At 37.1% G+C, this 14318-nt stretch overlaps 1 protein-coding gene across 1 annotated transcript in view; it reads right to left on the bottom strand.

The window, feature by feature from the left end:
• Positions 1-14318, bottom strand: part of LMBRD1 (LMBR1 domain containing 1) — a 75870-nt gene that overhangs the window by 37242 nt on the left and 24310 nt on the right. The window contains exons 6-7 of the mRNA XM_005506751.3: positions 11716-11804; positions 9900-9973 (exon numbers count right to left, since the gene is read on the bottom strand). Coding sequence (XP_005506808.1) covers positions 9900-9973; positions 11716-11804 — 163 coding nt within the window. The remainder of the gene's footprint in view (positions 1-9899; positions 9974-11715; positions 11805-14318) is intronic.

Here is a 14318-nt window from a genome sequence, read left to right on the forward strand (position 1 = left end):
CACAATTTTACACACCTAAGCTTAGAAGCAACTATATTTCACCATTAAGCAGAAACTGCCACCTGTTCTTCCAACAGCTACCATCAACAGATACCAAGTATCTACTCAATAAAAATAATTAAGGAATAAAATTCAGAATTCTAAATCTTTTAAATCTAAGTCTCTACAAAGTAAACTGCAACTCAAAGTGAGGCATTGTTTTGTTGGTTTTGCAGATTTGAATTACATACGTGAACATCAAGCTTGCTCAAGTGATAGCGGCAGCTTAAGTTTGTTCCTTGAATACAAAAGATGCTAATCAGGAGATGATTATGCGAGTAAGCCTCCCATCATCTGCAGGGGAAAAAGCCACATCGGTCCTTCAAGTCCTCAATACACAGAATGAAGGGCAGAAAAATGAGTCATCTCATGTGATATGTCACAGGTTTGAAGAGAAGCTGTATTAGCTCAGTTTCAGGGCAGCATTTCCCTTCAGGCTGATGCAGAAGTTCAAGGCTGCCCCCCAAAAAAAAGTTGTAATCCCCTGGGTTAGTGCAGGTGTTAGGTTATTCATGGGCTATTATCCTGGGCATCTGCAACTCAGCAAGCAAGAGATATCACAGACAGTACCCGAAAACCAAAGCTGTACACTAAAGCCAAGAGAGTGCTCAGACCCAAAAACATTGTTGGTTCAAAGTTTGTAATATGAATAAAACCAGCCTTAAAAATAGTTAATTTATATCCATGAATTCTGATAAAAAAGTAAGTCCTGACATATTTACACAACCGAAATAACAGTTTCCAGGACTTAATTTAGACAACCTCTGCCTGGAAGTGTTATGTCAGAAAAAAGGCACTGTATTCAAGAGTAAAACCAGTTATACAAATTAACAGGCAATTACAGCATACACTAATTGTTCAGGCTGGTATCTGCCAAGATATGCTGAAAGGTTAGGTCTTCAAAGTCTCACACTATCTTTGCTGTTGCTGAATGCCTCATCATCTTCATTGAAACCCTATTTTACAGTAAGAGAAAAAAAATCTAAATTTATATTTAAAACTACTTATTTTTGAGAAGATTCCCCCTTCTCAAATCCCCACAAGTGATCCATTTAAGAGATTACCTCCTATCAATTAGCTTAAGGGCTGGGAAGCCAAACCTTAAGAGCTCACTACCTAGTAAGTACAAGTTAGAGGCACCATCTGTGAGCAGCTGTCTCATTCCAGTTTGAGAGTCTGCCCACAGGCAATATAGATAATACCTGTGGATGGATGAAGTTCATATTTATACTTAACAGATTTTATGGAAGCAGGTAGCCTTCTACTCTAAAGGAGAGGAGGAAAAAACACCCTACACAGAACTTACACAAAGCAACACAAAACCCAGCTTACCTATCCTATAAAGAAGAGTCTAAGCAAAGCTTTTAACACCTATTTGTTATCCACAGAAGTGCTACAGATGTCCCAGACAGGAATTCGCAAAGAAATCTGTCATCAGTAAAGCAGGAGCCTGTAACTCGCATGAAAGCAACAACTGGTTCAATACCATTTCTGCAGTATCAGTAGGCATTGAAGAATGATGAGAAGCATGTTCTAGTTGTTCTCAGCATGTCACTGAATCCAAATGTGCTCCGCTCCAGATAGAACACTAAAATACCTCAATAGAAGTTACAGAAGCATTGCTTCTAGTTCACTTAATCTTCACATCTGTGTCCCTTTCCTTCCCATCCTGTCTGCAGCAGATCCAGCTACTGACATTCCACAACTAAGATTTCAGAGGAGTTGCTGTTCTGATCCTTTTGTCTCTCACAGACTCACCATCTCACAACTCTAAAGAGTTGCCACACTCAGCCCCTGACTAGATAACAGAATAGTTCTCCTTATTAGTGATCCAGTATGCTAACAGTTACTCAAGACAATATAGAAAACAAGTGAAATTGAGAAAAGTTACAAAAAGACATTTTATAGAACTCACAGCAAGCAACTACATCAGGGAGCCCAAACCACTAATTAAACATTTTTAAATTGCACAAGCTACCAAAGAGTTCCACTGAAAAGGGTGTAATATTAAGGTGGGAACACCTAATAACCACCCAGATCAGCTATAAGTACACAGATCAGTCACGAGGAACACAGGGGAAAAATATCGAAATAAATATAACAAATGCCTTTGGAAAAAGAGTTAAAGCTAACTTTGAACACCTAGTGCAAAAAGCAGGAAGCCATCAGGCATTACAGTTTAACTAGAAGGTGATTATGTTTCACTCCTGACATGTGCTATGTTCACCCAATAAGACATGGTCTAATGATCAACTTGTGGCCCAAACAGAATAATCTCTCCTTGTTAGAGATAAACAGAACATGCAAGTTGTTTCTGATCATTTTGGCACACAACCCACACTGTAACTGAAGGTTGTTTACAGAGTTTCTCATTACAGGTATTTTTAAGAATTGAACATGCGATTTCAATAAATTATCAGAAAGTACTTGCATAGCAGAGCAGAAAGACTCCCCATTTCATTTATTTCAGAAGTTCATATATCTAGCAGATATGGCTTTTAAGTGCTATCACTGATGTGTTTTAAAAGATGCTTATATAATCTTATGCAAAAAGTACAAAAATAAATACTGGGAAACATTTCTTGCATAGCACTGCCCTCTAGCGAAGTCACAAGAAACAGCCACATAAAGAGAACAACTACATCCCTGTATAAAAGTCATAAGAAATGCTTGCAACTTCAAATATCTGTTGTCTTAAAACAGCTTGTTTCAAGAGTTCACCTGAAAGTGATGCCACAAAAGACAAAATGTTCAGTTCTAACAACGCGTGATCAAAAATGCATCTACTCAAGTTAAACAGCTGAACTCTAGTTTAGGACATGCAGTGCTTTAAAGAAACAGAAGTCAAGTACAAGCTAGTTTGTTTCAATACACAAAACCCCTTCCATTCGAATAATATTCTTGTATTGAAAACATTTTTTTGGTATTCATAACCTAATTAGCTTTTAATTTTAATTATACTAAGCACGAGGGAAATCACATTATGATACCTTTTATCCCTCATACTAATTGATACAGTTCAGTTGCCTATATCAAATACTATTTCACATGGATATGGTACACCTTTGCCGGCATTACTTCTGATGGAACAGGGACACTACTCCAATTACAGTCTCAATGTGGTGCACTTTCATATGTCACACCAATACAGGCAACACTTCTGAACTTCTGCAAGATGCACTAGGACTCTACCTTTCTTGAAACTGTATTTTTCTTCTCTGTGCACTTGCACTGCACAGTTTTCTTGAAAAGTTTCCATCTCTGGCTATCCATACATACTACCATTCTAAAGAAAAAACAGAATTCAAGACTCTTATTTCCAGAATACCTTTAGGCATGTCGAACATTAGGAAGGACATGTGAGCCACTATCAAATTGTGAAAAGTAAAGGAGAAAGCCTCCCAAACACATCTGAAGATGGCTGACCATCTCACAGATAGCTGAGGCTTTTTTGTTTGGTTTTTAAAAAACACATGCCATACAGCTTAGAAAGTCATTCAACATGTTAACTAGTAAAATCAGTTCTTTCATAGCAAGTTTTAGTATCCAATCTTCAGCTACTATAGAAGCATATACATTTTTTAATAACACTGCTATCAAAAAAAGCCCTCAAAGCATGGAACAGACTGACCAAATTGAACTGGCATGTTCAGTATCAGGTCTCCTGTAGTATGTTATACACAACATGAACAAGGCAGAGTACTTGTTTATTGATTTCTCTAACATTCATCACTACAGCATCTTGCTACACGTTCACCTTATTTTTTCATATTAATATTTCTTCTCCACGATACAGACTCAAAGACTGTCTCACTTATTTGTAGATGTCTAAGTGTACAAAAAAAATCTAGCCAATGTTTGCAAGATGCAGAAACCAAGTATGACACCCTCCGCACTACACTTGTTTTACTACACACCATGAACTCGTTGTCCTTGGACATGTCATCCATAGAAAAGTTAACTCTGACTCAGTTGTAATACTGAACATAAATATTTAGCCCAACTGCCATCTTCTGCATTGCTCCATCAGGCTTTGAAGAGCATTACCAACCAAAAGATTAACCTCCTTTCAAGCCACAACTCTACAATCTCCAAGTATAAAACTACAAATGATCCAGCATTTCAGTACCTACAGTTCTCAAAAAGTGTAGTAGAAATCAGGCTATTACAGAACACTCATATTGTTTTGCTGTTTTGGTTATTTACTGATGTATGGAGAAATGAACATAATCAAATAACTACATTTCTTTTATATTTAAGAATTGGCATTGAAGTGATTAAGTGGTAATGATGATGAATGCTACTAACTTCTGGACCTCTCAGCAACTGTTTGATGACTACTTAAAATAACATCAGTGGTAAATAAGGGCTTTTAAGGTTAGACAGATTATAAAAGGCTTTAAACTTTTTGGCTGTCAATAAAAATAAGTCAACTGCAAGAAAAGCAAATCATACTCTGGACAAAAACTAGGTGTGAAAAAGCCATTAATTTGTCAGTAGACAAACTGAGCTTTGTAACACCTCTTTCAGGAAAAAGGATCAGTACACTTTTGTAAGAAATCAATGCTTATCAAACATTTTGGAAAAATTACAGAGCCAATTATAATAATCCTTCAAGGACATGCTAAATGAGATGCACGAGATGACTCACGAGATGACCTATCACTGTGTAAGTAATACATTATTCTGCCTTGAATTCAAATAGCAATCTGGAGCTGACAACAACTATTGTATTAATACCTAAGGCAATGAAAAACCATTTCAATGCAAAACACATTAATGAAAGAATAGATGCAAACTACATCATCTGTGAAACTGTTTCAAACAAAGCCATGCAGCCTTCATTTATCCTTTTCTTCTTATATTCTGTGTTTATAGACACAGAAAGCTGTCAGTATAAATCATCAAGGTCACAGATTCACAGAGCCATCCCTGAGAACCAGTTGTTCATATTTCTTGCAAAACAACTTTAAATATCAAGTACTATACTTCAGTATTATACATTACATAATGCCAAAAGAACCCAAACCAGACTGTTATTAAAGCTTGAAAGCAGAAAAGCTACTAATTCCAGATTACATTGAAAACCAAACCATACCAAAAAATAAGCTTAAACGTTACTCACTTAAACATTGCATGTACTTGAGAAAAATGACAATGTTTATGCTCTTATCAGTAATATTAATTTATCATGAGCATTTGTAGACTCCATCTACATTTTTGATAAAACCACTATTATTTTCCCTTAAAAAGTTTAAAATTTAGAATACACATCCTCCCCAGTCTTTCAAAGTGGCAAATAATGTAGAGAAAAATACTATTCTTCAGTGTATTCAGCAAGCAAATGCAACTTGAGTTGAGGTTCAGTATTATATTCTAGAAGACCATGCTAGTAAGGATCAGCTCAGTCACAAGAAAACAGTGACTGCAGCTTCCATGGCTAAAAAAATATCTTTACACCTGTTCACAGAAGCACGCAAGTTTGCTTCTTGTACAACCAAGTTTTTACAGCTACAAAGTGATGAAAAAAGTAATTTGTACCACTTAGATTAAAAGTTTTTTTCCCTCCCCTCTCATAACAGGCATATTCTCCACCGCACTCACACAGGGAACTTCTGAAAATGGCCACCTATCAAGCCATTTAAAAGTTATTACTATCATCTGACAGAATAGTCTGGCAAGAGTCAGTAGTTATTTAAAACATAGAACTACCCACATTTTTGAAGATATTGCATGCTGGTTTTCAAAGTGCTCGCTGCAGTTTTTTGAACAATAGCTGTATTGAGGTGAATAAATAATAGTAAGAATCTCTAATAAATAACTTTCTCACAAAATAACAGCTGTGATAGAACAAAAAATTGTTCATTGTGAGTTAAATTAGGCAATAACAGTAAAAGCAGTATTGCAGAACTGATTTAATCCAATAAAGAATCAACCTTATTGTCAATCACTGTCCCCTCAAGCTTTTCATAGGCTAGAACCAAGCTTAGAAAGGACATCTCATGTCATTAGGTACAACACAGTAAGTGCCACCCATCAGTACCGCTGCTAAATCCTGCAGGCAGGAAGAGATCTCTTGAGATCACCCGGTCCAACATCTGCTCAAGCAGGGTCATCTAGAGCTGCTTACCCTGGGCAGTGTCCATATGGTTTCTTGAATATCTCAAAGGAGGGAGACTCCACAATCTATCTGAAAAACCTGTGCCAGTGACTGGTCACCCTCACAGTGTAAAAGTTGCCTGAGGTGAATATCTGACAGGTGGCTGTCAAGAGGATGGGACCAGACTCTTTCCAGTGGTGCCCATGGATGAGGGGCAACTGGCACAGACTGACACATAGGGGGTCCCATCTGAATATGAGGAGAAACTTCACTTTGAGGGTGCCAGAGCAGTAGAACAGGCTGACAGAGAGGTTGTGGAAGCTCCTTCTCTGGAAACATTCAAGACCCACTGGAACACATTCCTGTGCCATCTGCTCTAGATGAACCTGCTTTAGCAGGTAGATTGGACTACAAGATTCCCCAGAGGTCCTTTCCAACCCCTACCATTCTGTGAAAAATCTGAGATCTTGTCTATCCAGGGACAAGGGAACTCAGATACCACACACTGTGTCTACATCTATTATGTCTACCCTGTTCTCTACCATCTGCTAAGCATTTGTGGAAATGATTTTTTTTCTTTAATATAAAAGACTTAACACAGAAAAAAATCCACAATGCAAAGAAGTTACCAAGAGAAAAACCAGTTACTCCTTCCAGAATCATGCTGCTTGTTCTCCCAAATGGAGGGAGTAGAATGATCCAGACTGGTAGAGACACAGATGCTATACTCTGGGCCAACCTCTCCCTGAGGTTCAGGGAAGTCTGACAACCCAGCAACTGTTGGCTGCTGAAGAAACTTTTGCTTTAAGTCTTACTACTGGGAAAAGCCCAGCACACAAACTGGAAGACAGACACAAGGCAACCTCATGCTGTCAAGGTCACACTCACAATTCACTCTTCAGACCATGCGAGCATCACTGCTCATGCAGTCATGCTGCTACAGGTGGAAGTTGCTTTACATATGGAAGTCTGCCCATCACTGGCAGTGGGAACAGCGTAATGAAAACACTAGAGCATTAAAAAAATCCATTCCTGCTCCAGCTTCGAGAACACATTCTAATAAGTGGTTTTCACTGTCCATGACATATTTGTACCTCAATGACAAAACCCACTCATATCCAAGGTAGACAACAGCCACCTCCTGTGTGAGATCATCCTTAAAACTTCTGTGAAAAAGCTCCTTCATTTCTCCTACTCTGCCTTAACACCTACTGTAAAAACAAATGATAGTTTCAGAATGATCCAATACAGCAGTTAAAAACAAAGTAAACAGTAATTCCATGCTCCAGACATCTGCACGGACAGCTTGCCTAAAGTTTTCAAAGCAACAATTTAGTCTAAAATCTTCATAATTTAGTCAATTCAGAGAAGACTATTTTAGTCCTCATACTTGATGTTTCACCTCATTTACCACCCAGTATTTGTACAAGTCCTAAATACAGTAAGACCAAGCCAACAACATTGAGCACAGATGAGAAAACACACAGACAACACAGCACACTGAACTATTGAACATTAAATGGAAGTCACATATTTCCAGGTTCAGCTAGTTTTGAGGACAGAAGTTTAATACTGTAGGCACAGATTGCCTACAACAAATCTGTGCTCAAAACCAGAGAAGTAACAGCAGAAGTAGGAAGTAATAGTAATAAATTAAAGACTTGGAAAAGTTACTTCTTTAAATATTGCATTATTTTGCACAAATTTATTGCTGACTGAATAATCTTGCACTTTAGATACATAGATGTTTACTAACAGTTCTAAAAAACATTTATGTAGCTGTTTGTAAAAAAACCACATATTTGCCCAGCTAATGAGTCTGTTCTTAATGTTAGTCTTATGGAGGTTAAAAAACACCACATGTGCTCTGCAGTAATGTAACTGAACAAGAGATTAATCTTTCCTTCCATAATTAAGGGAAACCAATTTCAAACCTGACATGTTATTACAAGGTAAGTGAAGGTATGGATCTTTTTTGACCAGCGCATGATCTAGATGGCAGCAATATAGCCTGAACAATTTAGAGACCCATGCCAGTCAGAAAAGGCTTAAAGTAATAAAATTTATGATTTGAGTCCAGTTAAAGCACTTAGTCATTGAAGCTGAGAGCAATTTAGCTCACCTGAGATACACACTAGCTGATGTGCCAAATTGCTCTTCTACCTACTGCACAGAGCCTGATGACCACCAAGCTGTCAGTGTTCTGACACATCTGAGAACCTGTATGGAATTGCCTCCTATAATGCTGCTGCAATTTACACCAATTCAAGTCACTAGTATAAAGAGACAGAAAATCATTAGCTATGCTTGTTAATCAATTTATATTTAAGAGTCTGAAAGCAGTATTTAGCAGGTACCTTACCCTCTTACACAGTCATGAATAAAATACATCCTTGTTCTACAGTAATTTTACCTACTTATGCTTTGCCTGACAGGTTACCACAAGCCACCTTGTTGGCTAGCAATGCTTCAAAAATAACTTACTGCATGAGCTACTCTTATAGAGTCACTTGGAACTCACTAGCAAAGCTACACGAGAACAACTTCACTATATTAGAGCCAGGCTGCAATGGAAGAGAAGGTTATTTTAGCGAGGACATGAACTTAAAGATTAAAACCTATCAGGTAAACACTGACTCCTCAGAAGTTTCAAAGCTTTGCCTGCAGTTATCTTAAGACTCTTCTTTATTGCAAAATTTTACCTTGATTACAAGTTAATACCTGTAGCATTACAAACAGGCTGGTAATTCAGCACTTGAAGAAACAGATTGGAAAAGCAAGTGACCACATGAACATCAAATGTTGGCCAAAGCTAACAAATTTAAATGGTTTCTTTCCTTTGCACATTAAAGCACAACAGTTTAACTAACAGTCTTAATTATGTGATTTATAATCAATTACAGAATGAACGTTCCTGAATCCTTCTAAGCTATATAAACAACTGCAGTGGTTCAGTTGCATACCTAGAACTAAGAAAATTCCTGAGGCTTTAGAAAACAAGGCTTTAAACAGTTTCAAACTATATTTGCCTTTAAATTTTTAGTTATTCTTGATGGGAGGCACACATCATAGAAGATGCTGCAGATTCTTCATACCTAAAACTGAATCCTGGCGTGCATGGATATTTACCCTTAAGCAAATTCTAGAAATACAGAACTGTGAAGCAATGCTCTGTTAAAGACATTTTTTCATTTATTGAATGAAAAAAGCCTTTTACAAAAAGAGACAGTTATGATCAAGAACATTTTGCATACTTCTTTACAAATCAAATTATTTTGCCAGACTTTTCTTTGTAAAGCTCTCTAGAGATAAAAACACCAATGTAAAAGAGCTGTAGTAAAGCTTATATTCAGTATGGTAGACTAACCAGACCAAGCCTAGGTTATACCATAGTTAAATAAATTAAAAAGCAATATTTTTCTCCATCCAGCAGTGGAGAACTATAGATGTAGGCTTAAAAACAGGAGCTGGTGAACAAGCTGCAAGTCATAAGGAATACGGTGACCTCCCCTTGCAAAAACACATTGAAATTAAGTCTGATCTGTGCTCAAGTACCAAAAAAAGCAGTTCTTAAATTTGCAGTAAGAAAGTTATTTCTTCCATTCCAAAAACTCCGAAGTAGTGTTTCAAACCATGAAAATTCAGAGCTAGAAGACACTGTTGAAGGTACTTAGTATGATGACAGTTTTCCATACAGCTGTAGTCTGTGATAACTACAAATATCATAAATGTAAAGAGCTGGAACATTGACATAACTTACTGTGTACGTGATAGCTGCCAACATTCCAATCACAGTCAAGGAACTAATGGAAAATGAAAGAGCAGTCAAGCCATCTGAAAAAAAAAAAGCTTATTGAAAATTCCTACAGTAGAGGTATAAGAAAATTTCTTCCTGAACTGGCTTCTGAAGGACAGTTATGTTCATAAAACTGAGGAAAAAATTGAGAGATAGTTCCCAGTCATAACAACTCAGATGAAAAATCTACCTAGCATAGCTTTCTGTCATAATAGATCCTCCTCCAATACTGCAAGAAGCAGGACAGCTCTCTTTTGCTACAAGTTCACAGATGTTGCATTCAGTTAAATGGCTGAATCGACACTAATGAACTTGCTCCCTTAGCTGTCTAATGCCTCTTCAAGACTTATTTCTGGCCTCCAGAGTGCTGTGGTAACTTTTCATCCAGTCATAATAACTGAGCTACTGTTTGTTTTCCCCCATGTCCGCCCCCCCCAGGTTAATCACAAATTTAGAGGGCAATGACATTTATTCCTACTCACACAGATTAGGCAGTTTCTGTGCTTTTTTCCCCTTAACATAGCATCAAACATTGACAAACTGAGAAATCTTGTTATAGTTATCCCCTATGAGAAGCTGCATCTTTGGTCTGACCAAGCCTACTGGCCTCCTTCCAGAAATAGCAAAAAGTAACAGAATAGCACAACCAAATTCAACTTAACAGCACAAATATTTCCTTTATTATTTTTGTTAGATAATACCAAATAACTTCACCAAAGCTAACAGCAAAACATTCATAAGTTTCAAATACTACAGCTATATTTAAAATTGAAAATTGAAAAAAACAAACAAAAAAAACAACCCAATGAGCCGCACTATTCCCCTTTAAGTACTTGTGAAAATTTTACCTATGTTCTGAAGTCTCTTAGGGAAAAAACCCACACAAGTTCCACTCTTTGTAACATATCACACAATGTACTTAAACACCGTATTTGATGATCCTTCTGTATATGTATTTGAAACCAGCATTTAATACCCATTTAAAAAGTTTGAACTATGTTCAGTGGAACATTAAGAACTAACTGGCTGAAAAATTGATAATTATATACCAGAAGTATATTACCAGACTCTGCCTCAGTGGATGAGTCCGCATTCCTTTTATAATCCCACTACAAACTGAATGGACATAGAACAAACATCCAAAATAAAGATAACTCTTTATCGGGTTCACTGCCTGGGCTCTTTATAGCCCTAGTATATATAGATAAGTATAACAAATGCAAACAAAATTTTAGAAAAGATCAATACTAGGAGAACGAAAAGGAAAAAAAAATTATACCATCCACAGGATTTTCCTGTCTAAATAGACAAAGATACTTATAAATAGTCTGATTCTTACAGTGAACAGCATTATCACAATTAGATAAGCACTCAAACCTTCATATGACAAGATACACATTCACCATACTGAAGATGACTGACTTTTGGATATCCAAGTAACATTTCAAAGCTGTGTTAAATGAAAACTCCATTGAACGAAGTACCTTCCCCTCCCCACGATTAATACCATAGTGCATAACATTGGAATCCTTGCTGTTAAATTGGGACTGTACCAAAAGCAGACACTGTCAGTGTCTCCTCTCTGTACTTTAAAGATAGTTCTGACTGCTTTTTTCTAAACAGAAAGAGAAGAATCTTATTGCAAAGATTGTGTATAAGTGAATAGTTAGTGTTAAATTACAAAACTGTCACCAAGACAGTTTTCTTGTTCAACAACCAGAGTATGCCAAAATAAGTTAGTAGCAACTTAGGCAAAGCTCAGAACAAATCTCAGACTTACGACTACTTCCAAATTCTTCAAACAGGAGCTTGACTTTCTCCCACTCTGTGGAATTCTTCTTGTTAGGAATATCCAAAGGAACAAAAGCACTGTAAGAAAGTGAAAAAGATCTCAACCTAATTAGTCAAAAATCAAAACAATTCTACTTTCAATTTAAGAAAACAGAAATCCAATTATCCCTGAAGAAAAAATATATGACATTAGGTTTAAAAAATTCTGAAGGTATCAGTTTGTTTTTTTTTTTTCAGATTCCCCCCAAATGTCATATTTAGATCAGCAGAATACATGTATGACTGTGTGCAGTAGGGTCTGAAGTCAACGAACAAGTGATTCTATTTACCATTCCTAACAAAGGTAAGGACTCTACTCAACCATCATTAAAAGATATATTAATTTGATTTACTATCCTGGTTTGACTCATGTGCAGAGGAACAAAAAGACTAAGCAGTGAGACAAATTCTTATAAATCCACACTTGTGCAAGTTAGAATAAAATTATTAATGATTCCCACACCAAACACTCAAACAGGATGTGTTTGTGTTCCATTATCAAAATTAAACACACCTGCTACGTTCCATTCTTGTTCTGCAGTTGCCCCAGAGAACTAAACTGCAGAAAAATTAAATATTTTGAACCTTCCAATAGGCAGAGACCAGCAAAGAGTACTCAGAAGAATGTTGGGTAGACCAGACCCCTAGCTGAAAGCTTCCTGCTGTCAGTCTCCCCATCTGAAGTCCAACAACAAAAGTAACACTGCAGCATCTCCATAGACAAAACAGATTGTTTTGTAACAGCTGGAAAACCAGTATCTCCATGCCAATCTGAAACCACAGCTTCCAGACAAATCAGAATGCCTCTAAGTTACATGGAAGTCAGATTTGGAGGGAAACTTTTCAGGTAAAGAATGCAAGAACCCAACCCCAAGTCCATAAAGAGCACTCACAAGTATCTTTTGGACTTCAGTTTAAAAAAGTACATAATTTGATCCCTGCTTCAAGTTACAATAAACAAGTGAATAACAAACATGCATTTTCCAGGACTATGCCTCAAAATTCAAGTACAAAACACAAGCAGGCGTTTCAAAGGTTAGTGCATAACTGCGCGTAGTTATAATCATCACATCAAAACCAAACTGCTACTCTGCAAACAAAGCTAAACCTTCAAAAATTAAAATCTCAACTTTCAAAAAGTGTTTGCTCTTTAGCTTCTTGACAGTGGAAGAGGTAGATTAAGGCTGTCATTTACTTAAGTTGATGCATGCTTATTGACTTTAGATTTTGTTCTTGTATCTGCCTCTAGTAGTAATTCTTTCTGTAAGATAGCATCCAGGCAAAAATCAAGACACAGGTACTACAAAAGCAGGCAAAATTTCTACTTGTAAGAGATAGCAACTCAAATAACTGCAGGTTTATTTGCTAAAAAGGGTTAAAACAGGAGACTCTGGTTAAACTAAGTGAGCTCAAGTCCTTTTATTTTACTACCAGTATGAATTTGCTATCTGTGGACTACATGCAAGGAACAAATAAGATGGAATGTCTTAGGGTATTTATACCTTTCTTGCCTTTTTTTCACCCCTCCAAGAGCAGTAAGTTTATATTTTTTTTCCTGAAGCTACCTACAACCAGCATGTCAAAGGACAATCAGAGCAGAAGCCATAGTAGCCACTATGGACATTCTTCAACTAGTACTCAGCTAAATCTTGACTGAAGGAAAATGACTTTTGATTCTGCCCCTGTTCCATGCACCAAGGGCCTCAGAAAGAAATGCAGGAACAACAAATTCACACACTTTAGTCTCAAGCAAGCAAGAATCTTATTTCTCCTCCTGAACAAGGTCCCTCAACTAGTAGCAAACTGACCAGAAGGCTAATTAGCCCACTCAAACAGACTTTTGGCCCCTAGCTTAACAGGCCACCATTAAAACAAGGCAGTTAGCATGCCTAGTCATCTGCAGACCTGAAGCCAGTCCATGCTCCCAAAGGATCTTTAAAACACTGCTCAACCATTGCACCAACGCAGCACACGCTTCAGACTTGTTCTTCATACATGCTAAGCTAAGCAAGAAGAAATTTGACAAAAGTCCTGGCAATGATGCTATGTTGACTAAGTGGTCAACACAGCCCAAGAGCCATAATAGCTATGAACAGAATGAGGAGTTTCCATGCTAAATAACTCTATTCACTTGTCATCGTGATGCAAAACAAGTCAGTCCATTAACAGCAAGTGAACAGAGTACAAGCTAGTGCAGGGGTTTACAGGTGCAGCCAAGAATTCAGTTAATGCAAACAGAGCAGCTCAGATGTGATGTGATTGCTTACACTTGGGAGTTCTGGACACAAATGAAATTATTAACTGCACTAATCTTAAGAACACAAGCAAAGCAGTTCCACTGTTTAAAACACACCCTGGGAATATTATGATTAAGATCTAGATCAATATTTCATCTGCAGAAAAAGGAAAGTAAGTGCAAGACAAGCAGTTTAAAACTATTAACTTCTGGCAAGGCTAATAACACACAGGTGTAGATGGGTCAAGTTTGATCCTTTTATCAAAGAGTGCCATTAACTATCATCCTTAGGAAAATAATTCCTAACACACTACATT

Source organism: Columba livia, chromosome 3 (genome assembly GCF_036013475.1).
Source record: "Columba livia isolate bColLiv1 breed racing homer chromosome 3, bColLiv1.pat.W.v2, whole genome shotgun sequence".
Taxonomy (NCBI): domain Eukaryota; kingdom Metazoa; phylum Chordata; class Aves; order Columbiformes; family Columbidae; genus Columba; species Columba livia.